Here is a 24,623-nt window from a genome sequence, read left to right as displayed (position 1 = left end):
AACTCATCTGACATAAAATTGAGATGAAAATTCATTTATGTTGCACTCAACTATTAACCGTTATTAAGTTCAAAAAAAAACTATTAACCGTTATTTGAATATACTTAATACGTTCAGAAAAAAAGAACATAATTAAATATTAAAACAATCTTTCTTTTCGGAAAGAATAAAAGAGAAGTCGTTGAGATCGATATCCCAAACTAAAGCCTAAGACCTGTATTTTGGGTAAGATACTTCATCAAAGCTATGACCCTGTTTTGAATTATTCCACATTTCCACTTGTGCGTCCTGCGCATATCTTACCTCATCCACTACGTTGGCATTTGATTATTTTATGAAAAAAAAAATTAATTCTCGTATTAATTGCTTATTCCTTGTTTTCTTATGTTAGGCCATTTCTTCAACGGAATGAGCCACCTAAACTTGGAGTTTTATTATGTTTTCACTTCCTCAGCTGTATCTGTTTTTTCTTAACTTAGTTTGTTTAGATAAACACTGGCAGGTACTTTCAATGTTCAATCCATTTAAATATCTTAGCGCGGTGGCTCGTTTACTTTTTTTCCCCATGATTCGTTCCTATGTCTTTATCAATCCATATGAAATAAGAGCGTCAGAGAAATAAAGAAATAAGGTATTAAAAAATTATATAAGTAGGTAGAAATGTTACGAACCTTTACTATATTGAAAGTAAAATTACATACCACCAATGAGAGTGAGTAAAAAAAAGTTAAATTCAACCATTCTTTAGTATTTAAATTTTAATATTTTTTTCTATTAAATTTAAACATTTTACGATTTTTCTCTTAACTATAGTTTTTTAACAGAAATTCAAATTCTTATTTTTATAAAAATAAATTGACAACTAATTTTATAAATTTAACCTTTTTTTTTTTTTGTAAGAAATAACTTTATATCAAATTTTATTATTTAAGTTGAATAGTTGTAGTGAATCTTTAGTTTCAATTGAATTTTTATTTAGCAATTAAATTTATGTGATCTAACATATAAAACCGGTCGGCGTTATAGTTGTAGTGGTTAAAAGTATTTGAATCCCTTTATCGAAAGTTTAACTTGATCCATATGAGCTACATGTTTGGAAGTCCTTTAACCTTAACCGCACTTATGTTAGAATTGTGAGAACAATTTACACATATACAAAATTGGCATGGCTAGTCACTTTCTTCCAACCATAGATGTTTTACACCAAAAAGAAAATTTGGCATGGCTAGTCACTTCCTTTATTTTTTTGTCGAAGCTAGTCAGTTCCTTCCAACGTAGATTTTACAGAATTGGGCTCAGTTAGGATGACCGGGCCAAATAAATTTCGGCCTAGCCCATTGTACGTACTCCTTCCAAATATGACGACATGACTTGACAAAAAAAAGATGATTTTTTGGCCCAAATTAAAAAAACATTACGTGACTTTGACAGAAAAATGTCATGACATGACCTTTGGCCCAAATTAAAAAACATTACATAACTTTGACATAAAAAATAACATGACATGACTTTTGACCCAAAAAAAAACATGAAGTGACTAGTCTACCAGTAACCAAGGTATTAATTAACTTGTGTGCTGATTACAATTCCATAAAGTATCAACAAAGGTCCCTAGTCCCTACGCCCTAAAAAGATCGAATCCAACAAACAAAAAGATGAAGATTATATAGTAAGCTTTGAAGCAACAAGTACGAAGGAAAGTTGCTGCTCCAAGTCCACTATAATTTTGACTTATTATAATTTACTTTCGTGTATCTAACCATACATTATCACATAACTCAAAATTACCATGAGAGGTGGCTTGGCGGTGGGGTTTCGCATGACCAGGTGTGTTCATGGAGCGTCTGGGATCCTCTTCCAATTGACTCCATCTCTCTCATGGTGGACAGAGCTTACAACCCATCTTCCAACCGTATGGGCATGGGGGGTCTTGCTCGTGACTCTGCAGAGACTTGGTTGGGAGGCTTTTATGCCGGAGCGGCTGGTGGAGATCCATTACTTGCGGAGATGCAGGCTTTGGCAATGGGATTGCGATTCCTCTGGTGCAAGAACTAGAGGAAAATTATTTGTGGAACAGATTGCCTGGAGTTGGTTCAGGCGATTGGTAAACGTCAAGTTGATTTTCACTAGTATGGTAGTGTATTAATGGACATCCAACTTCTATTGGCAAGGAATTGAGAAGTCAAAACTGGTCATGTTCCTAGAAAGGAAAATGCTCTGGCGGACTGTCTCGCTGACGTTGGTGGAAGGCTTCAATGTGCTCTTGTTGATTTAATTTCTCCTTTTGAAGAAGTGTTACCCCTTCTTCAGCAGAATTTAGTACCGTTGTAGTTCTATTGTTAATTTTCCTATTTACAAAAAAAAAAAAATAACTAGAGGAAGTTTTCACTTCCCATTATTTATAAAATGTTTTAATTAAACCAGTCATTCCTCTTTTTTAATTTGTCATGTTCAGCAAAAATTCTCTTAATAATTGAACTACTCGCACACGCTCTGCCTTAAACTCAGAGTCAAACCAGAAAGCAGTAAAATGCATGTTGCCGGTAAAAAAAAAACGACATTAATAGAACTACTAAGGTTGAGAACAACTGGTACATTCTGTATATTTAGACTTCAAAAGGAGCAATTTGTGGAGAAAGAGATGTGTTTAAAAGGAAATGAAGGGACAACAAGAAGCTCATAAGATACTGAGAGAACTCAACAATCACTTTAGAAAAAGCATACAATTTTTGTTGGATAAAAGGGATAAAACAGTGTTATTGAAAAAGCATATGGATGGTATGGAAGGTGGGGTTATTAACTCAAGCTTTATGAAAAAAGAACATTTATGAATTAAGGACCATAACATTATGTCTTTGAGATAAAGAAGCATCGACATCCTCCATGAATGTCTAGTCATTCACCGGAATCCACTTCCACAACAAAGGGATGCATGATATAGACTCATTGGTCCCAAAATTTTCAGGGAGATTTAACCTCTCATATTGCACACTTGCACTTGTTATTGAATTAGTAGTTCCCAATTTATGTTTTGGGCCTTAAATACTTTCTGAGTTTTTAACTTCAAATTTTTTGGGATAAACGTTTCCAGTTTCATTAAGGTTGAGAATTTCTCACTTTGTAAGTGTAAACTTGGAATGTGCCAGGTATATTTTAACTGTATTTAGATATATCTAGTATTCTTCACATGTGATTCATGACACTAATCGTATCAGGTGTTTTGATATGTCCCTCAAATGTAGTGATGGCGATTTGGATTATTATATTGTGCATTTTCAGATTTTCTTATGACATGCAGCAATTTGAATACTCTAATGTCTTTGTTACTGTAAACTACCATTGTTTTTACAGCCCATTGTTTCAAAGTAAGGTCCATTGGGGAAGGGATGGATGATACCAAAAGCCACACATCTTTGCTTCACCCACCAATCAAACAGGATGGAAAACACTAAAATAAAGGTGTTTTCAGTTGACAGTGATTTGTTTTTTGTCCCAGAAATAAAGCTGATAGCGAGTTCAAAACAAAAAAGATTTAGCATGATTGAGATACTAGAAGTTAGACTGCTATTTTGAAAGAGACAGATCAAATGTGAAATAGATTTTACCAGTGAAATGAGATCACACACAAGGCAAAAGTAAAAGGCTAAAAAAAAAACTTCTAGTGTTATGCAAGATAAGAGGGGGAAAGTGACATTCATGACATTTTATCAAACAATGGAGATCAAAAGGACATGGAGGACACACCATATGAGCTGTACCATGTGACACATAGTTTGAAATTTTTAATACTTGACCAAGGACTTCGGCTTTTTTATACATTTTTTACAGCCAGGCAAGCCAGGAGGATGGAATGTCAGCATTGGAGAATTGTTCGTTTTGATTGGCGTTATCAGAATTGAAAGTTGAAACTGCATAAACATTTTAGTAAAAAATTAATTATGGTAAAAGTGAGTTTAGTGTGTGATTTGATCAATGTTAGTTATATTTAATTTTGGTAAGATTGATTGTGGATTGAAAGTGAAGTTATCGGTGTTTATATACATTTAAGAAAACGTATGTTTGTTAGATAATGTTATGAAATTCAATTGTAAAATCTAACTATGTTTAACTCATAAGCTACACTCTCTAGCTTAACTGATATTAATTCTATAACAATATGACTCTCAAACATCAACATTCTCATCTAGAATGGATTTTACACTACTAGAATTAATTTTGCGATTTCCTACCAGAAAATCAAACACACTCTATGCTTAAACACTTGTATGTGGTGAAAATAATCTTTGTTTAATTCAGTTATAAAATCACATTATTGATTATATTAAAAGCTACTATCTGTAACTTTTATGCAGAATTAACTTTTAAAACTAAAATCAATTGAATAAGTGAATTAACAAACATCTATATAATATAATCACCTAAAAGTGATGATGGCTTATAAAAATTACTAAAGCTCTAAGTATTGACCAAACTCACGAAATGGGTAGCTTTATGTGTTGCCTTCGTACTTATGGAAATTCTTGGGCTACATGTGGTCAGTTTTCCATAGTAAGAAAAATAGAAGATCGTTTTCCTTCTGACAAAGCTGTCTAACCAAAAGAACAAGTTTCAACCTTACTCCTATCATAATAATTAGAAACCTAAGCTTTGACACAAGGTTGGTGACAGCTTTTACTAGCAATAACAAAACTTCACACTCTCCACACACACAACTTGGTTCGGGCCTACCAAGGTTATTATTATTATTATTCTCATGACATAATTAAGATCAAAAGGATTAGGATACCACATGATGTGTGTATGATGCAGCTTTAAGGTTCATAAATAGTTGATGAATTTGATATGTGATTTGACCATAGCAATCAAATGATGCTACGTATCAAGCAGAGAAAAGTCTCGGCCTTTTCCTTTCAATTTTGACCCATTACCTTCACTCAAAGCTTTCTGGTTTATGAAATTGATACAATGCCAGCAATGGATTCTTCAGTGAAAACAAGCATATAAATCAAGTACAGTGGGACATGCATGTTGGGTTGATTAACATAATTGATTGATTAAGCATCCATAATTAGCACCTTTAAGCCAATAATACAATCCAAATTTTTTTCTTTTATATATGATTTGAAAATGCCAAACTAGTTGTGAGCTAAGAGTCCTTCAAAAAGGAGTGACAGTGAGCATGATAAGCAGCATGGAGGCAAGCAATTTTAAGGCCATGGAAATCATAAACTAGGCCCTGTTTGGATTTTATGCTCTCATTGTGTTAAACTTTAGCTTTTTTCAAAAGCTTCCTTTTTGGGCTATATGTTCACAAACACCATTTCATCTGAACTGCACATTCCTGTCTAAAACACATATCTCAATATCTCCAGAATGGTAAGCCTCCACTCATTCAATTCAATCCTCCTTTTCTGTCTCTCTTTTTATCTTCTCTCTCTATGCATTTAGTTGATGATTTTCAAATGTGGTCACACAGGCAGATCAAGAAGCAACAACAGAAGAACAGAAGCTGCTGGCACAATGGAAGAGAAGAAAAGGTGGATTCAGAGCTTCCATGTTCATTTTTGGTAAGTGAAGGAAGAAAAAAAAACTCTGTTAGCCTATTTGAATCTGCTTCTCTTTTATCAAAATCAATTCTGGCATCCAAATGCTGTTACTCACTCAAGTCTCCTCATAATCAATTATAGAACTATGCACTTTGTTTGTTCTGTGCTTTGTTAGCAAGGTATATTAAGCATTTTCTCCCTTCTATTAACTGTTCCTTCTTCTACATGTGTAGTGTTGTCAGCATTGGACAACATGGGTTTTGTGGCAAACATGGTGAGCTTAGTGCTGTATTTTTATATGGTGATGCACTTTGATCTGTCCAGTTCTGCCAACACTCTCACAAACTTTATGGGTTCAACTTTCTTGCTTTCCCTTGTTGGAGGCTTCATCTCAGACACTTACCTCAATAGATTCACCACATGCTTGCTTTTTGGATCACTTGAGGTTCTGGTAAGTGGTAAACAAATGATGTCTTTAAGATTCAAAATCCTAATGGCCTACACAATTATAATAACCACCTAGTTCATTAAGCATTATAGGAATCATCAGAATCAATTCTGAAACTTAGTGACTACTCAGAGAAACTTCTTCCCGCTTCAGAATCAATTATAGAATAATTTCTAAATATGTATTTAAATTTGTATCTGATTTAACAAATGCAGGCTTTGACAATGCTCACAGTTCAAGCTGGTTCAGATCATCTACACCCAGATGCTTGTGGCAAGTCAAGCTGTGTGAAAGGTGGCATAGCATTCATGTTCTACACATCATTGTGTTTGATGGCATTGGGCATAGGAGGAGTCAGAGGATCCATGACACCATTTGGTGCTGACCAATTTGATGAAAAGGATCAAATTGAAGCAAAAGCACTTGCAAGCTTTTTCAATTGGCTTTTGCTCAGTTCAACTCTAGGAGCAATTACTGGTGTCACTGGTGTTGTGTGGGTTAGTACCCAAAGAGCTTGGCATTGGGGTTTTTTCATAATAACCATAGCGTCCTCTATTGGCTTTGTGATCCTTGCTCTTGGTAAGCCATTCTACCGCATCAAAATCCCTGGAGATAGCCCCACTTTGAGGATTGCTCAGGTATGTTTTATTTTAGCATGTTTTGATCAGCTTATTTTCCTCGCACATCAATTCTGACCCTCAATAACTACTCACAGAAACTAAATTTCTCGATTAGCGTATTTTTGTCAGAATTAATTCTGACACTCAGAAGCTACACACATAAATTTCAAGCCATATAGAATCAATTGTACATAAGCACATTCAATTTAAAATATGATCAGAATTAACCATTTTTTGTTGTTATTAAGTACAGGTTATTGTTGTGGCTTTTAAAAACAGAAAGCTGTCACTGCCAGAGTCACAGGAAGAACTATATGAGATCAGTGATAAAGATGCTGCAGTGGAGAAGATTGCCCACACCAACCAGATGAGGTGAATTTTCATGCTAAAGAAGTTTCATTTTTAACAAGTTGCATACTACACAAATGAAGGCTAATAATAACTTTGTGCAATAAACAAAAAGAGGGTTCTGCAAATTGGCATGTTAGGATTCTTTTCCACGTACTTGGTATTAGGTAATGCCAAGGACTAGTCTGGGCCCATTACCACCTCTGCACGGTTAGGTGCAGCAGAGATATGGAGAATGATCATGGAAGGAAAAAAAAGAAAAATATCTATGCCGTGTGTGAACTGCTAAACACAAAATAAAAGTTTTCTGACAAAATTAATGAAGAGGTCTTTTAGAAGAACAGTACAGGGTGGTGCAATCAATGTTTTTTTTTCTCTGAAAAATATCATCAAACTCAGGGAATAACAGCACCTGCCATTAGTACATTTGGATTAGCTTCACATTCATCAATCAATTCTAAAACTCGTTAGCTACTTTCTTCCAATAAATTATTCTAGCTTCAATTAATTGAAAATAGCCTCTTCCCCAATTTGGGTTCCTGCAATCATTGATCTATCAAAAATTTTACGCTACAAAACTTGGACCATAAGATCAAGATCGTCGGGCTCATATTTAACAATTTAAGCCATACGAGCTTGATCAGAGCTCAGATTTGTTAGCTGCGTGAATTTACGGACTATCTGATTGTAGACCATCCAAATTCCTCCAAACATGTACTTTTTATGTTTTGTTTAGGAATGGTAAATGGGCTCCTCTACTCTTATACCATTAAAAAAGGGTGTCCAAACATGAAGAGTCTGTTTACAAAACTTGAACCCCTAACCTCAGTCTCATGGCAATAGACAGTTGCGCCAAACTCCACTTGTACTCTTTTACCATGACCTAATGAGAATTAAAACTTTAAAGGCATTTGGTTCATCAAAATGATTTCTTCTTCTTTATTTACATTTAATTATTTTATTGCTAAAATCATAGCCTTCCCATGTACAATAATTGATTGATGACATTATGACAAGATAGCTTAAAATGTTCTTTCCACACTCATACATGCTTGTTGATTCAGGTCTCTAGATAAAGCAGCCATTCTCCAAGATAACTTAAAACCTCAGCCATGGAAGGTTTGCACGGTGACACAAGTTGAAGAAGTGAAGATCCTAACTAGAATGCTACCCATAGTAGCCAGCACAATCATAATGAACACATGTTTGGCACAGCTTCAAACATTCTCAGTTCAACAAGGGAATGTAATGAACCTAAAACTTGGCTCTTTTACAGTGCCTGCAGCATCCATTCCTGTTATCCCCCTTATTTTCATCAGCATCCTGGTTCCCTTGTATGAGTTGTTCTTCGTGCCATTCGCGCGAAAGATCACTCATCATCCTTCAGGAATCACACACCTTCAAAGGGTAGGTGTTGGTTTGGTACTCTCATCCATATCAATGGCAGTGGCTGGGATTATTGAGGTGAAAAGAAAAGACCAAGGAAGAAAAGACCCATCTAAGCCCATAAGCCTATTTTGGCTTTCTTTCCAATATGGTATATTTGGAATTGCTGACATGTTCACACTTGTTGGACTCCTTGAATTTTTCTACAGAGAATCACCTGCAAACATGAAATCACTCTCAACCTCTTTGACATGGTTATCAATGTCTCTTGGTTACTTCTTGAGCACTGTTTTTGTCAATGTCATCAATGCTATTACTAAAAGGATCACTCCTAGCAAACAAGGATGGTTGCATGGGTTTGACTTGAACCAAAATAATCTGAACCTTTTCTATTGGTTCCTAGCCATACTTAGCACACTTAATTTTTTCAACTACCTTTATTGGGCTTCCAGGTACAAGTACAAATCTGAAGAAAGCAATTCAAGCACAGGTTTTAATGGTTTAGTTGAAATGCATCTTGGGGCAAAGCAAGACTGGGAAGCCAATGGTGAACCACCCACCCATCGTGACCGAGAGATTTAAGATCTTATGCCTCCATTTGGTGTCTAACCGAATGACAATGAGAGTGAGACTGCTATAGTATCAGAATGTACTAAGAAGCTTTGGGATGTGGAAATAGGTAGTGGTTGAAATCAATGTTATGGAACATGTGTGGTAGTATGATTGATTGTTGTTGTCGGATCTGTGTGCCCAGAGTTTAAAGGTTTTTTATTTTATTTTAACATGCTCCTTTCATACCATGTTAAGTTGAGTTGATTACCCTGTATTTATAGTTTGCTGTTAAGCGAAGTTAATTAGTTACTAACTACAGTTTGTAATTGAACTTTTGAGCAACATCTATTATGATAATTTTGCCTTGGACATAACTAGTAATTTTAATGTAACATGTTGTACTTTTCAAAAAAAAAAGTAACATGTTGTATGTTTTGCAAGGAGAGACGGGTAAACCCATAAATTCTTCAGTAAACACAGAAATTAACCTAGAAATTCATCAATTCTTTAAATTGAGAGATGAATTTCTGCTGAAGAATTTTGGGGTTTTGGGTTTTTTAAAAATGAATTCCTGTGTTTATGATGAATGTTTAGGTTCTTTTTAGTCTTTTCTACGTAAGAATTATTCGTATTAGTCTATGAATAAAATCAAGTGATCAATCATTTGCTATAGTTCAGGGTCAAATTTAACGCAGTAATTTCTTTTTGGTCAATGACACAGTAAAAAAAAATTTGGTGAATAATGACGCAGTAATTTATGTTTCATTACAAATATTGCTAATTGTGGGCTCATACCATTGTTATTGGGCCGAAAAGTATGATGACACAGTTTAGATGAGATGGCAACAAGACCACGTATCAGAAGTTAAGAACACACAGAGCTCACTGGATTACGGGCCTGTAGGAAGAAAAAAAAATGTTCATTATATATGCCTAAAGAGAAAATGGGTTGATTTTTTACAAACTTAAGACTACTATTTATTATTACATAATCTCTCTCTTTTAGTTTTTTGGCTCTGCTAGGGTTTACCCAAGAACCAAGAACAACTAAGAAGAGTTTTCTCCCAGATCTGCTGGGCCTTTACTTTCCAACCAGGGAATCTACTCCACAAGGACGAGTGGTCAGCTTGGGATCTACAAACACAAGAGTGCAGGTCACGTGAACCAAATGGAACCGGGAGCATCTAGCTCCTTTGAAGGGAACCTTGATGGTGCTACCATTGAGTTACCTGTAGAAGAGGAAAACAACCAAGAGTTAGCCAGGAAAACCCTTGTAGGAAGGGTCATATCTGATAAACCACTCAACAAACTAGCTATCAAACAAGTAGTTGCTAAAGCTTGGGGTCTTCCTAGCTCAGTTAAAATAGGGGATCTTGGAGTGAATACTATTCTTGTCACTTGCCCGGATGAAGATTTTGCTGCAAGAATCATGAAGGAGACACCATGGAATGTAATGGGCTTCCTGCTGAGCACACAATACTGGGCTCCTCAGATCTCAGCCCATGAGGTATGCTACACAAGGGTGCCATTTTGGGTCCAGATACATGGACTTCCTCTGGGACTTATGAATACTAGCAATGTTACAAGAGTGGCCTCACAGATAGGGCAGGTTCAGGAGGTGGAGAATCCAAAAGTTAATGGAGCTCTTCTACGCTCCTTCTTCAGAACCAGAGTACTCATTGACATCCGCAAAGCCATTCCTACGGGTTTTTGGGTTCCCCGAAAGGATCTACCAAAAGCCTGGGTATCTCTAAGGTATGAAAAATTGCAGGGCCTATGCTACAAATGTGGAATCTTGGGTCATGAGCAAAGACAATGCAACAGGCAAAAGGAGATGTCAGCCCTAGATCCGCTCCAGCCAAGATATACTCAAGCCCTCGGTGTACCACCAGCGCGAAGCCTTGCGTCAATAGCAGCGGGAGTGTCCGGAAATAAGCAAAAAGAAGATGAGCAGAGACAGAAAAGTGACAAGAGCCAAATGAGGGATGATAACCCGGAGCTACGGTTCTGGAAGGAAAAACTGCAGCCCCGACCAAAGGAATTTGTGATCCAATTTGTTAAGAAATTCCCAGCTGATTTCAACTCTAAGCCCATGACTGTAGAAAGAGGAGTTGGGCCTAATGGGCAAGATCTCCTCAAAGAGGTCCCAGTGATAGAAAGGCCATGGGAACATGAAGTACAAAGAAATGATCGAGTGAGTCAAAATACTGAGCCTCACACCCCTAAAAACAGAGGTTGCTGCACACACACCACAGAAGAAGAACTAAATGAAACCCATTCTGGGAAGGGGGCAGAGGCCTCAGCCACTAGAAGAGCCCTATCTTCAGAATCGGTTTGCCCAGGTCTAGGACCTGAAAAACTGGACCAGCTAGATATTGCCACTGAATTCATAGGAACTATGAAAGATCCAATTATTTTAGACTACCCTAGCCCCAAGGTGGGACATGAGAGCTCCTACAGTGCTAACTTAACAGAGGAGAATATCCAAAGAGCCAGACAGAAAGTCACCGGAAGCTATACAAAGCCACTCAAAACTACCAGGGATATGGGTCATTTCCAGGACAACTCGCAAAAGACTACCAAGAAACCAGCAGGATGGGTGAGAAGACCAGTGAGAACCATCCTGGTTGCCAATGACTATACAGTGGAATTTCCACCTGAGGAGGAGGAGCCTCCCACAGCACAAGCACATCTGAGTGAGGTCTGCGAGCTCCAACTTGCCAAGGGCCTTGAAGTAGGCCTGAATCTCAAGAGGCCTAGATCCCCTAGTCCCTCAGAAGGGGAGGGCTCTAATGAGGAAGGAATAACAAAAGACATTGACAAAAGAGTAAGACTTGTGAATGAAGCTGGAATGAAGTATGCATTTCCATTACTGTTGGAAGATTCACACATAGCGGCTGAGGAGGCGGGCCTACCCATGCCCCCAAAGGCGCCATGACTACAATTAGTTGGAATTGTCGGGGTGTGGCGGCCGCCTCGACAAGAAGGGAGCTTTTGGAACTCAATTCCAAGCACAAGCCGGCCATACTTTTCCTCATGGAAACAAGAGCCAAGAGGGAAAGACTTGAAACTATTAGAAGACAGTTGAAATTCGCTGAGCTGTTTGTTGTTGAACCGAGGGGTCTCTCGGGGGGACTTGCTATTATGTGGACAACCAACATGGAAATAGAGGTGATTGAATCCTCCCATAATTTCATTCACACCTCCATTTGTTCCAGGGATGATCCCAGCAGTTGGGAATGCTCATTTGTGTATGGGGACCCGATCCCTCAGAGGAGAAAGGTTTTGTGGAATACAGTACAAAATCTGGTTAGAAACAGCTCTATTCCGTGGTGTTGTGTGGGTGACTTCAATGAAATTCTCTTCGCCCATGAGAAAGAGGGGATCAGACCTCAGCTCAACTCTAGAATTCAGATTTTTAGACAGTTCCTCCAGAATGCAGGCCTCATGGACTTGGAACTGAAGGGGTGTAAATTTACCTGGACCAGCAACCCCAGAGCAGGTTTTAGAACGAGAGAAAAGATTGACCGGGTGTTGGAAAATTGGGAATGGAGATTCCTATTTCCTAATGCTAAGGCTACTGCCCTTCCACAAATCAGTTCTGACCATTCCCCTATCCTTTTTGAACCCAGCCCCCGTACTAAGAGCGGTGTTCAGTTCAAGTATGAACTTTTCTGGGATGAACATAGAGAGAGCAAAGAGGTGGTCCAGAAAGGCTGGGTAGAACCAGATGTTAAAGAGGACAAATGGGTAGACTTAATTTCTAGAATGAAGGCCAGCAAAAAATCCTTGCTCATATGGCAGAAGAAGACTTTTAAAGCTGCTGATCAAGAAATCCACAAACTGAAGGGACAGCTGAGAAGGGAACAGAATAAAACAAGAGAAGAAATCAGCTGGGCTGAAATAGACAGTTTGAAAGCTAGAATCAGGGAGCTATGGAAGCAAGAAGAGCTCTATTGGGGACAACGCTCTAGACTCAAATGGGCACAGTTTGGGGATAAAAATTCAAAATTCTTCCATGCAACGACTGTACAAAGAAGGGGCAGGAACAGATTAGAAAGGCTGAGGAATGACCAGGGAATTTGGGTTGATGGTCAATCGGGAATTATGGGAGCTTTCTACCAACACTATAAGGGTATCTATACCTCGGAGGGCACTCAACAAATAGACAATTGTCTTGAAGCTGTACCCCATATAGTCTCAGAGGATCTGAATGATAGCCTAATTGCTGAAGTTACAGAACATGAAATTCAGGAAGCCCTCTCTACTCTGGGAAGCCTCAAAGCCCCCGGACCCGATGGTTTCAATGGACTCTTCTTCAAAAGTCACTGGACTACTATCAAATATGATGTCAGCTCAGCCATCAAAACCTTCTTTAAAGAAGGTACTCTTCCCCCTGAGGTGAATGAAACTGTGGTTGCCCTTGTCCCAAAAGTCCCGGGACCGGAGAGTGTGATCCAATATCGCCCTATTAGCTGCTGCAATTTCCTACTGAAAATGATCACTAGAATCATGGTTACTAGACTTAAAGGAGCACTCAATGTTCTAGTTACTCCCAACCAAAGTGCTTTTGTGGGAGGGCGCCTCATCCAAGATAACATCATCATTGCTCAAGAGATCTTTCACGGCCTAAAACATAGAGGGAGGGAGCTCAGAGATTTCCTTGCCATTAAACTGGACCTAAGCAAGGCATATGATAGACTTGAGTGGAGTTTCCTAGAGAAAACCCTCATGGCTTATGGCTTTCACCCTCTATGGATCTCACAAGTCATGACTGTTGTAAAAGGGGTCTCTTATAAATACAAAGTCAATGGTTACTTGAGCAGAAATCTTATTCCAGAGAGAGGATTAAGGCAGGGGGATCCATTGTCCCCCTACCTCTTTGTCCTAGCGGCTGATGTGTTATCCCACATGTTACTCAAAGCACAATCTGAAGGAAAAATAGAGGGCATTCAACTTGCTGAAACTGCACCAAAACTAACCCACTTATTTTTTGCAGATGACTCACTCCTATTTGCCAAAGCCACTACCCGAGAGGTTTATCAGATCATGGAATTGCTCAATACTTTCTCCTTAGCCTCGGGTCAGCGTATAAATACTGCAAAATCTGGGTTATTATGCAGCCCCCTTCTACAGACAAGAACTAAAGTTCAGATAGCTGCAATTTTAAAGATGGAATTCTGGAATAACCCAGGACAATATCTTGGTCTTCCATCAATTTGGGGGAGGAACAAAACAAACTCTTTGGCTTGGATCCGAGAGAGAGTACTTGGGAAGATGGAAGGATGGAAAGAGATTATGCTTAATCAAGCGGGCAAGGAGGTCTTAATAAAATCTGTGATTCAGGCCATTCCCTCCTATGCTATGGCAATTGTCAAATTTCCCAAAACTTTCTGTGAAGCCCTCAACACAGCAGGGGAACAAAGGATCGTGGTATACACTGGAAGAGCTGGAAGTTCTTAACAAGAACAAAATCTGAAGGTGGGATGGGCTTCAGAGATTTCCAATGTCAGAATATTGCCTATCTTGCTAAACAGGCCTGGAGGATCATTACTAACCCAAATTCACTTTGGGCTTCAATCCTAAGAGCAATCTATTTCCCCAATGGAGATTTTCTGAATGTGAAATCCAAAAGAGGAACCTCCTGGATGTGGAATAGTATCCTAGATGGGAGGAATTTACTTAAGAGAAAGGGAAGGTGGGCTATAGGAAGTGGAGAGAAAATCAAGGTTTGGGGGGATTCTTGGATATGGTCTGGAGACATTCTGTCAGATAACCCACAGAACAGAACATGGCAAGTTAGTGCACTGAAGGACCCAGAGAGAGGAGGTTGGAATCGGGACAAAATCCTGAACACCTTCCAGCAGGCTACTGCTATACAAATTCTTCAAACACCTATTGGCTTGATTAATGGAGATGACAAATTTATCTGGCCACATACAAATACAGGGGACTACAGCATTAAGACAGGCTATCATGTGGCAAGAATGGAGCTGGTTATTCGTGACACAGCACCTTCCTCCTCTTCCACCACCCCACCTAAGCTCTGGAATCAGATATGGAGCCTTAACACTCCTCAGAGGGTGAAAGTGTTCTTATGGAAAGCAGCTAACAATTCACTTGCAGTTCGGGAAAACCTCTTCAGGAGACGTATCTCTCCCTCTGGACTATGCCAGATCTGCAATAGTGCTCCAGAAACGGTGGAACACGCCCTCTTGCTATGCCCGTGGACCAGGGCAGCCTGGTTTGGATCTCCACTACAATGGAGTATCCTACCAGACGGTTTACAAAGCTTTGATAGATGGCTACATGAGAAAGTCCAGAGCATCACCAATACTTCCACACATAAGGAGGAAGATCTGACCACTTTGGGACTCACGCTCTGGGCTTTGTGGAAGGGGCGAAACAGGGTGGTTTTCCAACTGGAAAATCCAAACCCTGAGGCTACTATACATCAGATCAGACACATGCAACGAGATATACCAGAACCAATTCCTACAGGCAGAAATGGAGAACAAGGAAGAAGGAATACCTTGAATAGAAATCCGATCTGGCGTCCACCACCCCCTGGAGTCTACAAATTAAACATTGATGCTAGTTGGAAGGCTCCTTCTCCTGCATGCACCTTGGGTGCTGTCATCAGGGACTCAAATTGCAGATTGGTTTCAGGCTTGGACTCCAGATCACTTGCTCCCTCCCCTGCTGTAGCTGAGGCCCAAGCTCTGCGAGAAGGACTAATTTTAGCCAAGAGTCTGGGAATTGACCGCATCTTGGTAGAAGCTGATTGCCTTTCCCTCATAGAAACATGTAGAGGCATCAAGAAGATTGGAGAAACTAGAGCAATTTTAGAAGATATCAAGGTATTAAAGAGAGATTTCTTACACTGTGGTTTTACTTGGATCCCCAGGGAGAGAAATGGAGTGGCTCACATGGTTGCTCAGCTTGCCAAGCAGAACAAATTGAAACAGAATTGGGTCATGGATCCTCCTTATGATCTTAGAATTGCTCTAGACAGGGATTCACGGTGTATTCCCCCAAGGTTCCAAAATGGAATTCGCTGATGTCCTTGCACACGGTTGGGAGAGAGTGGGTTTAGACTAAGGATTTGTGAGAAGCTCAAGCATCCATTGTAGATTGGAAATTGAAGGAGCACATGTGAACACAGTCTCCTAGCACTGCTTTACAATCCATTATTGTTCCCCACTGTTTTGGTTTGTGTGTTAGTTGCTCTCTCAACCGTTGCATACTTGCATGTACTTTTTTTGGTCTTACTTATTATTCCCACCAACCAGTCCTGTTAGTGGTCCCCGTTGGTATTCTCCTTATCGTTAGTGACATTGAAGGGCAGGATGTATCTCCTCTCCCTTGGACTGTTTACCCGGTTGTATTTCCCCTGGGCTTTATGCCCGGTTGTATCCCCTTTGGGGCTTTGGACTTAGATCCACCTTTCAATGAAACATGCACCTTTGACAAAAAAAAAAGACTACTATTTACACTCGACAAAAAAAAAATGTCATTTTGACTCATTGATGTTTATGAGGATTGTAGTGTTTATGTAGGTCTTTAGTTTGTTGATTATTGGTTCTAGCATGAGTGTTATTCCTGGGTTTAAAGTTTTATCTTTTTTGCTTTATTGTATCACTCCTTGCTGTTGTAAGTGAACTACTTTGAGTTCCCCTTTGTAGAATCGTACAGGCATCAAGCTGGGCTCTTTTGAGCGCCTCTTGTTTATGTTTATCTTGTAACATGTTGGACATTCTGCTCATTATTAATGAAACTGTTATCCTTTAACAAAAACAAAACTACTATTTACACTCGACAAAAAAAAACACTATTTACACATCTTAAAAGTGATTCATTATAAAATATCACTGTAATTTAATATTTTCTTATAATATAATATTTAATTTCATAATTTGGAGTTTTAATACATAAACTATTTTTACTTTCAAAATTGAAATTTATTTATGTTAGTATATAAATATATAAAAATATAAGTTAATTATACTTTCATTTTCAGCTGTAAATCAAATTCATAATTTCGGAACTTCAAGTATATTAAATTATACAAGTTCATTTTCACAACTTTTGTAGTTCACACCTGTACCTCAATTAGTGCCTTTGTGCGTGACAACAAACTAGTGAGTTAGCAAGCTGTGTGTGCCCTTTGCCAACTATATGCCTCGATCGTGCATGTGATTGCGGGACATAATTGGATCACCTCTCACATCCTTTTTATTACTTTTTCCTAAGGATCATGATTATGGAGTCGGGCCATATCGTTAACTATTGATATAGTTAGTATATTTGTTCAACATGTAAAGTGAATGAATTTTCATCGGTATTCATAAGATGAGTTTCGTTTTAGTTAACATCAATTACAGTGTCAACAAAATCTAAACATGAAACTGTAACTCCATTTGTACAATTTGATTTTTTTCAGTTCAATCAATACAATACATCATTACAGTAGTAGATGTGCACATCAAGAAACAACTTGATTACTTAACAGCTAACACTGTTCGTCAACATGTGGCTTACTTGGCTTCATGAATTGTAGGTGCACCCGGACAACACAAATATGATAGCTACTAGCTAGGCAGAAAATGTTGAAAACTGGAAGATGGTGGCATAGATACGGATAAGTTGCTTACACGCAACGGGGATTCTGTTTTTGTTGGTTGTCTGGAGGCTATTAATTCCTGAGGTGCTTGGCGTTAACGCATATATGTGATATAAAAGAAACGCATATTTGTTTTAAAACGCATTGATCTTGCTAACCAAAAGTTTGGGATCTACGTTCACAGAATAAATTAAATACAAAAATGAACAGAAATAATACAAAAGCATTTTTCTCTAGATCTGGAGAAAAAAAAAATATTTTTCGTTTCCATTTTCCAACATAAGCCACTTGCCTTTGCATCTAATTAATTAAAAAAGTGATCACATTACATCGGACCCATACATACACTGAGTTTGAGCTTCAATATTATTTTTCCTTTAGATACTTTTTTTGGGTAGATTTATTCCTTTTTTGATATAATTGTAGGCAGCTTTATACATATTTTACAGAGTGAATTAATAAATTATAACTTCAAATATATTAATATGCTTTTAAAGAATAAAGATACAGAAATTAAGTGCCAATAAACATAAATTGGGTCAAACAGAAGATCAAATATTTGATTAAATAGAAGAGAATGAAGAAAACGACACAATTGTATATACAACGAGTCATGGATCGCCCACCGCTATGTCCCGTGTTCTTAGTAAAATCACTTTCCTTATGTTGTGGAAACGCACAAAAAATGCATAATAGATGGAAACCAAACATTGCCTCCACCACTTACTATAATTAATTCGTTAAAATTTCCCTTTTCATTTAAACTTCTAATACTCAGTTATATTTGTTTGTCCAGACAATAAATAAAAGGGTAAGATTAATGTTTCTCAACGATGTTGAGTTAATGTTCATCTAACATCTACTCCCTCCGTTCCAATTTGTTTGTTGTTTTAGCTTTTGCTAGAAATTCCAAAATGGTTGTTGTTTTATATATTCAATGCATTTTTTCCCATTTTCTTCTCTCTATACCCTTGTTGAATAATTAATTCAAAGTTTCTCAATAAACCAACCTACCACCTAAATTAACTATCCTCACTATCTCTATTAATTACTGTCCCTATTTACGAAAATGTAAGTCATTATTCTGGTTAAGTTTCTCTCTTATAGTAGTAACTCAAATTTTGAATTCACATTCTCTCTCTTATATTTTCAATGGAGAAGATGTGAAATTAGTAGTGTGAGTGTGGAAAATGATGAAGGAATGATTGATATGAATGAAAATAAATAGGGGTATTTTGGTGAAAATATTAATCTAATGATTAGCTCTTAAACTGTGTGCAAATGCTAAAACAACAAACAAATTGGAACGGGGGAGTAACTTTTTCGTTAAGTTGATGGGTCGTCCATTAAACTATACATAAAACTTAAACCTTAGGGGATTTGAACTATGATAATCCATAATTACGCAAAATAACTGCGGAACGAATTTATTTTTTTTGTTTCAAGTTTACATAAGTTTATTTAAATTGCCCAAAAATATGAAAAGAAATGAACATTTGTTATAGTTATACCATCATTTAATTCCGTACTGACAGTTAGATATTTAATCGTCATAACTAAAGTTTTCACTTAATGCAGCTTCATTAAATAATGTCGGTACTCATCAAAAGAAAAATGTAGAGGCAGCCAGAGAGTGTCCGTGACACGAACGGTGTACAGTACACAACACGAGCAAGCTGCTTCTCTTGCCTCTTGAGCTTTTCTTTCTTAGATTCCAAATGTGACTCTGACACTAATAAACAAACACTGTACAGTGTATCAATGTTAGATCTATCACCGCTTCTTCATCTCTTCTCTGATGTCAATTCAGCTCTAATAAATTGAAGTACAGTGTTAGCTAATTGAAGCACAGTGTTTATTGTACGTACTGATGGCGAGGTTTTTCTGGGTTGGCATTGCAATAACACTTGTTTTAGTTAGCAACTGTGTTGATGGGTCTGAGGGTTACCTACATCACTTCAACGAAACGGAGCTGTCTTTGTTGGAAGCACATGAAGCAGCAGCATCAGCCTTATCATTCTCCGGGAGGAATAATCCTCTGCTTGTAGGCCTCACCCTTATTCAAAATGCAGCTGCTAAAGGAGCAGGTTTAATTTCCACCATCTTCTTCTATTTTTTCATTATATGACCAAAATGCTTATAAAGAATAATTGTTCACATTTAATGCTGTTACTTAACCTGCACTTTATCTAATTGACCTTGGTTTTTCTTTGTTTAATAAATTAATTTCTTACAAGTTTTATTCTGAAATTTTTCTTGCATTGAAGGGTTGCATGTTTTTATTCTCGGTCCTAATATCGTTTTAATTTTTTGGTTAATTTGACCTATTTGTCAACCCCTTCTATTTTGTTACCCTTTTCTCCTATTATTACCAAATCCATGATACTGTCTATCTCCTATGGAGGTTTCTACATAAGGAAGCAGCACCATATTTATGGAAAGTTCTGCATAGATTCACAGTTTTTACTTTTTAATAATAATTACAAACTCTTTGCCTTCAATTTTGTTAAATTTATTTAACCAACAAAGTGTTAGTACAGTGGTAGGCAAGCTAGGTTCCCCGTAGAGGTGATGACACAAGTTTGAACCCTGGGACAGACATATGATAGGAGTGACAGTCACAATTTCCGAACGGCGGGTTAACAGCGGTTAAAGACCCAATTTTTTATTTTTATTTTTTTATGCTGCTCTGGCAGTCTGCTTGGATGGAACATTGCCTGGTTACCATTTGCATCGTGGATATGGATCAGGAGCAAATAGTTGGCTTGTTAACTTAGAGGTATGACTTTATCTTTCTAATTGTGCTTCTTTTTATTTTCTGTCACACTCACCAGATAAACCAAGTTATGCAATTTAGAAGAATGTTGTATTAAGGCTGTTGAATCTTTGTTTTGGCACTTAAAAGCATTTCTTATTAACCTGTTGTTTAAATCCCATTTTATTTTTGTACATTCCAAGCTATGACTGAAAATACTTAGAAATTAATGTCGTATCTCCAATTCTTCTTTAAAGCATTATGTTTACCAAGCTACTTCCCTTCTTTGCTGTTACAAATTGTGGTGATATTCAATTGAAAATACTGTGACAGGGAGGTGGATGGTGCAATAACATTAGAACGTGTGTTTATCGTAAGAAAACCCGGCGTGGATCGTCGGCCTTCATGGAAAAGGAGATACCCTTTACAGGAATACTGAGTAACAAAGCTGAAGAAAATCCAGGTTTCCATTCAATTGAATTATGTGGAACACTCAAATTCTGCTCCTGCATTTTTCCCCTTGCTATTGGCACTGGAAGCTTAGCTCATGTTGTTGTTCTTCATGCTTGCAGATTTTTTCAATTGGAACAGAGTAAAGCTTCGTTATTGTGATGGCGCCTCATTTGCTGGGGATGCTGCACACCCGGTAGAGTTTGATACCTTGGTGTTTTTGAAATGATATTTAGTTTTACTTTAGTTTCAATAAGAAAAAGTTGTTGCCTTCAAATTTTTTTACTATGTGTGAAATAGCATTTGAGTGACATGTCATGGTAGAAATCATGATTTTCTGTATGCAGTCAAAGATTATTTCAAGAGGTGGTGCATGTGATTTACTTTACTTTGTAGTGTAACACTCTTTGCACCTTTAGTCAACAAAATTGAATCCATCATGAGTGCTAGGAAAGAGGTTAAAGTGCACATAGGACTAAATTGCAGCACATAGATTTTATAGTTCAAGGGCGTGTTTGGTTGAATTGGTGTAGAGTGGGAAAGTGGAAAATAGATAACAGGTTGAAATGAAGTACATTCACGTTTTATAAATTTGTTGTACTGAGCAAATGTAATGTGGTTTCAGTTCCAAAACTTCTACCTCCATACTTACCACAAATCCATGCAAACCACCCTTACAAGATGGGTTTGATTCACTTTTTTCTTTCAATGCCTCATTCTTTGGAATTTTTTTTATGTTTATTGGGTTCTTTGACATTGATGTGAATATGGACAGTAGAAATTTATTTGATCAAGACCTTATTTTCCTTTGGGTTAACTTTATACTATCTGCCTTACTGAGCATTGCCAACTTACTTCTCATAGTGTTCTTAATTTTCATATCCTCCATTTGGATTTGCTGTGGATATGTATCTTTTTTCATATAAAATTTAGCTTTAGAAACTTCAATTGTGTGGCCGAAAACTGTATGATTGGGGCATCAGAAAGAGAAAATAACACTGAGATACAGTACACTAATTTACTTGAAATTCATATGATGAAATGAGTGTTTACTTGCATATATTGTCTGTTGGGATAGACTGCACAACTGCAATTCAGAGGTCAACGTATTTGGGCAGCTGCGATGGAAGACTTGATGTCAAAGGGAATGCGTTTTGCCAATCAGGTTATAGACTCACATGTTCATAGACATATATAATGCTATATTCATAATCTTGGCTCTGATATTGTATACGATTAATTTTGCTTCAGGCTCTTCTTTCGGGATGCTCTGCGGGTGGCCTAGCTACTATTATACACTGTGATGAGTTCCGAGGTTACTTTCCAAGGACTGCTAAAGTGAAGTGTCTAAGTGATGCTGGGTTGTTTCTTGATGCGTAAGTTGGCAAACTGCAGAATTTTATGTTTTCAATGCCATTTCCACCACCATTATCACCAAATTGCATTCTTAAATCAGTTCTTAATTGCTGTTCTCTTTGGAATTACAGGATTGATGTATCTGGTGGGCGTTCTCTCAGGAACTTATACAGTGGTGTCGTAGGATTGCAGGTATGGCATTGGTTAGAAAGCTGCCAAACCAAACTACTATAGTATGAAAGCGAAATTCATTAAGAAAGCACCTCCATGTTTCATGGTCACCTGGACAGCTGACTTATAGGATGTGGTTCGAAACTTCGACAACCTCAGAACCAAAAGCAAATATAAAATGCAATGCCAATTTAACACAAGCATGATCTTGGTCAAATCTGTTTTGGTCAATTACAAGGGTTTTCACTGAACTTGAGTAGTTAACTTGAATTTTAAATTTTTAATAGCCTTTCTTTAATGAAAACATATGTACTGTGTAGCCCATACTAAGTAGTTTATATGCTTTGAAAACTTGGTTATTGGAGGCATGCTGATAAATATTTGTTTAATCATTGCAGAGAGTGCAGAAGAATCTACCACAAATTTGTACTAATCACCTTGATCCCACCTCGGTAATTGCTGATTTGATTTCTATTGTGCCAAAAATTTAGGAATATCAATTTCATTTGACAGAATATGCAGAAAATAGAACTATCGTTATGGCTGGCTCTATGTTTAACTTTTTGGTTTATCACTTACTTTCAGTGCTTCTTCCCTCAAAACTTGATTTCCAGTGTTAGAACCCCGCTATTTATTCTTAATGCTGCTTATGATTCATGGCAGGTAAATTATCTTACTTTATCAGTAGATAGTTTTAACTAGTGATATTCATATTATATGATCTATGGTAGCAACGATCATTGGATTAATTATTGGCAGATTAGACTAATCATATACATTTTCTTGCTTGTCATCAGATTCAATCTAGCTTAGCTCCTCCAACAGCAGATCCTCATGGCTATTGGCATGATTGTAGATTAAACCATGCTAAATGTAGTAGATCACAAGTCCAATTTCTGCAAGGTGATATGAGTTATGAGAAATATCATTCAATAAAAGTGGAGAGAAATCTTCAATAAATTATTCGGTTGATTAATACATTTCACTATCTCTTCATTGCAGGATTCAGGAATCGCATGCTGAATGTTATTAAAGACTTCTCGAGATCAAACCGGAATGGATTGTTTATAAATTCATGTTTTGCTCACTGCCAATCCGAAAGACAAGACACATGGTTTTCTGACAATTCTCCTGTTATAGGGAACAAGGTAAGCTTGGATTTCACTAATGTTATTTAGTTGACAATGAGACATGCTGGTATGGACTTGTTTTCCAAAAGAAATTTGTTGTCAGTCCATAGTTATCAAACTCTTAACAATCTTAAATCTTAAATGTAATTGCTTGCTAACATAATATTTTTGATTTGGAGATATTAATGTTACATTGACAATGTGTAGGCAATTGCGGTGGCTGTTGGAGACTGGTATTTTGACCGAGCAGGTGTTAAGGCGATTGATTGTCCTTATCCTTGTGATAAGACATGCCACAATCTGATTTTTGCATAAGCCAAAATTCGTCCTTCATTTCTACTGTTCCAAGTTCTCATCAATGGAGGATTATGTTTATACGAAACAATAAAAAGGTTGCTGAAAAATGCAAATTTAATCAGCCAACCAATAATTTGATTCAGTGGTTAGTGATAGTAACTGTAATGTTTAGACGCTTTGACAAATCTTTCTTATTCCTTAATAGTTTATGCTTTGAACCGTGTAGTGCTAGAATGCCATCATTTACTAGGATGCATTTATTTGTTTTGAACTGTCTCTTGTTTTCCCTGTTACAATGTTATATCATTAGTTCATTATCTAGTGATTGAATCTCATACCAAAAATAAATAGTGAGTCGTGTAATTCTAATGTGATAGGTTTCCAATCACTAAAAGTATCCTAATTCACGCAGCATACATATCCTTGGTCAAAGCAAGAGTCAAATTCTCTTAAGTCATTTCCATTGCACCCTAACTCCCTCACACGTCCTTGTCCCTTTCCGCATTAAATTGTTGCCTGAGATGTTGTCATCCAATCAGGAAGCGATACGATTGCAGCCCCACAATGAAAGGGTATTGTGCAGATACCATAAGACAATATTCTAAATTGATGAGGGGTCAAATTAAAAATATTGAAAATTGAATTGTAACTGATGCAGTTACTTATATGGGTTATGGTCTTCAATTGTAGACACAAGGTAAAAGGTCTCTCTTCATCTCCATCAAAAGAGAACATCCAGAAACCCTAAGGGTCACAACCCCAAATCTTTCAGCGATTTCCATAACACATAAGTATGCTTCGGCTTTCTGTGTTTCATCTTGAATTCGGATATGGATAAATCAAGAGTGGTTTAGTATTATGCTCATGTTTTCTATATGGGTAGAAAGCATGGGGTTAGGAACAAATCTTTATTTGTTAGAAACCTACAAGCAATGATTACT

At 37.3% G+C, this 24,623-nt stretch overlaps 2 protein-coding genes and 1 long non-coding RNA gene across 4 annotated transcripts; 2 read left to right on the top strand and 1 right to left on the bottom strand.

Annotated features, from left to right (window-relative positions):
- The first annotated feature begins 4,893 nt into the window (after nt 1-4,893).
- Nucleotides 4,894-9,148, top strand: LOC130730963 (protein NRT1/ PTR FAMILY 4.6-like). The gene is made up of 6 exons (XM_057583117.1): nt 4,894-5,376; nt 5,477-5,567; nt 5,780-5,997; nt 6,210-6,632; nt 6,868-6,986; nt 8,027-9,148. Exons 1-6 carry the CDS (start codon nt 5,374-5,376, stop codon nt 8,928-8,930), a joined length of 1,758 nt encoding a protein of 585 aa, XP_057439100.1. The 5' UTR covers nt 4,894-5,373; the 3' UTR covers nt 8,931-9,148.
- A 475-nt stretch (nt 9,149-9,623) lies between these two features.
- On the bottom strand, nt 9,624-16,410 carry LOC130730962 (uncharacterized). 2 transcript variants are annotated; one of them, XR_009016537.1, is made up of 3 exons: nt 15,433-16,155; nt 9,889-10,129; nt 9,624-9,798 (listed from the first exon to the last, which is right to left on the bottom strand). It is a non-coding gene; the product is annotated as an uncharacterized LOC130730962 (long non-coding RNA). The 2 variants fall into 2 exon arrangements; XR_009016536.1 differs by having other exon boundaries at nt 9,624-10,129; nt 15,433-16,410.
- Nucleotides 16,411-19,118: 2,708 nt separating this feature from the next.
- On the top strand, nt 19,119-23,953 carry LOC130730961 (pectin acetylesterase 12-like). Its single transcript, XM_057583116.1, has 12 exons — nt 19,119-19,610; nt 20,220-20,302; nt 20,612-20,741; nt 20,851-20,924; nt 21,807-21,893; nt 21,980-22,104; nt 22,216-22,276; nt 22,654-22,707; nt 22,841-22,918; nt 23,053-23,158; nt 23,258-23,403; nt 23,593-23,953. Exons 1-12 carry the CDS (start codon nt 19,394-19,396, stop codon nt 23,698-23,700), a joined length of 1,269 nt encoding a protein of 422 aa, XP_057439099.1. The 5' UTR covers nt 19,119-19,393; the 3' UTR covers nt 23,701-23,953.
- Nucleotides 23,954-24,623: the final 670 nt, after the last annotated feature.

The sequence above is a fragment of the Lotus japonicus genome, chromosome 1, assembly GCF_012489685.1.
Source record: "Lotus japonicus ecotype B-129 chromosome 1, LjGifu_v1.2".
NCBI classification, from domain to species: domain Eukaryota; kingdom Viridiplantae; phylum Streptophyta; class Magnoliopsida; order Fabales; family Fabaceae; genus Lotus; species Lotus japonicus.
This window is presented reverse-complemented; position numbering and strand designations above follow the sequence as displayed.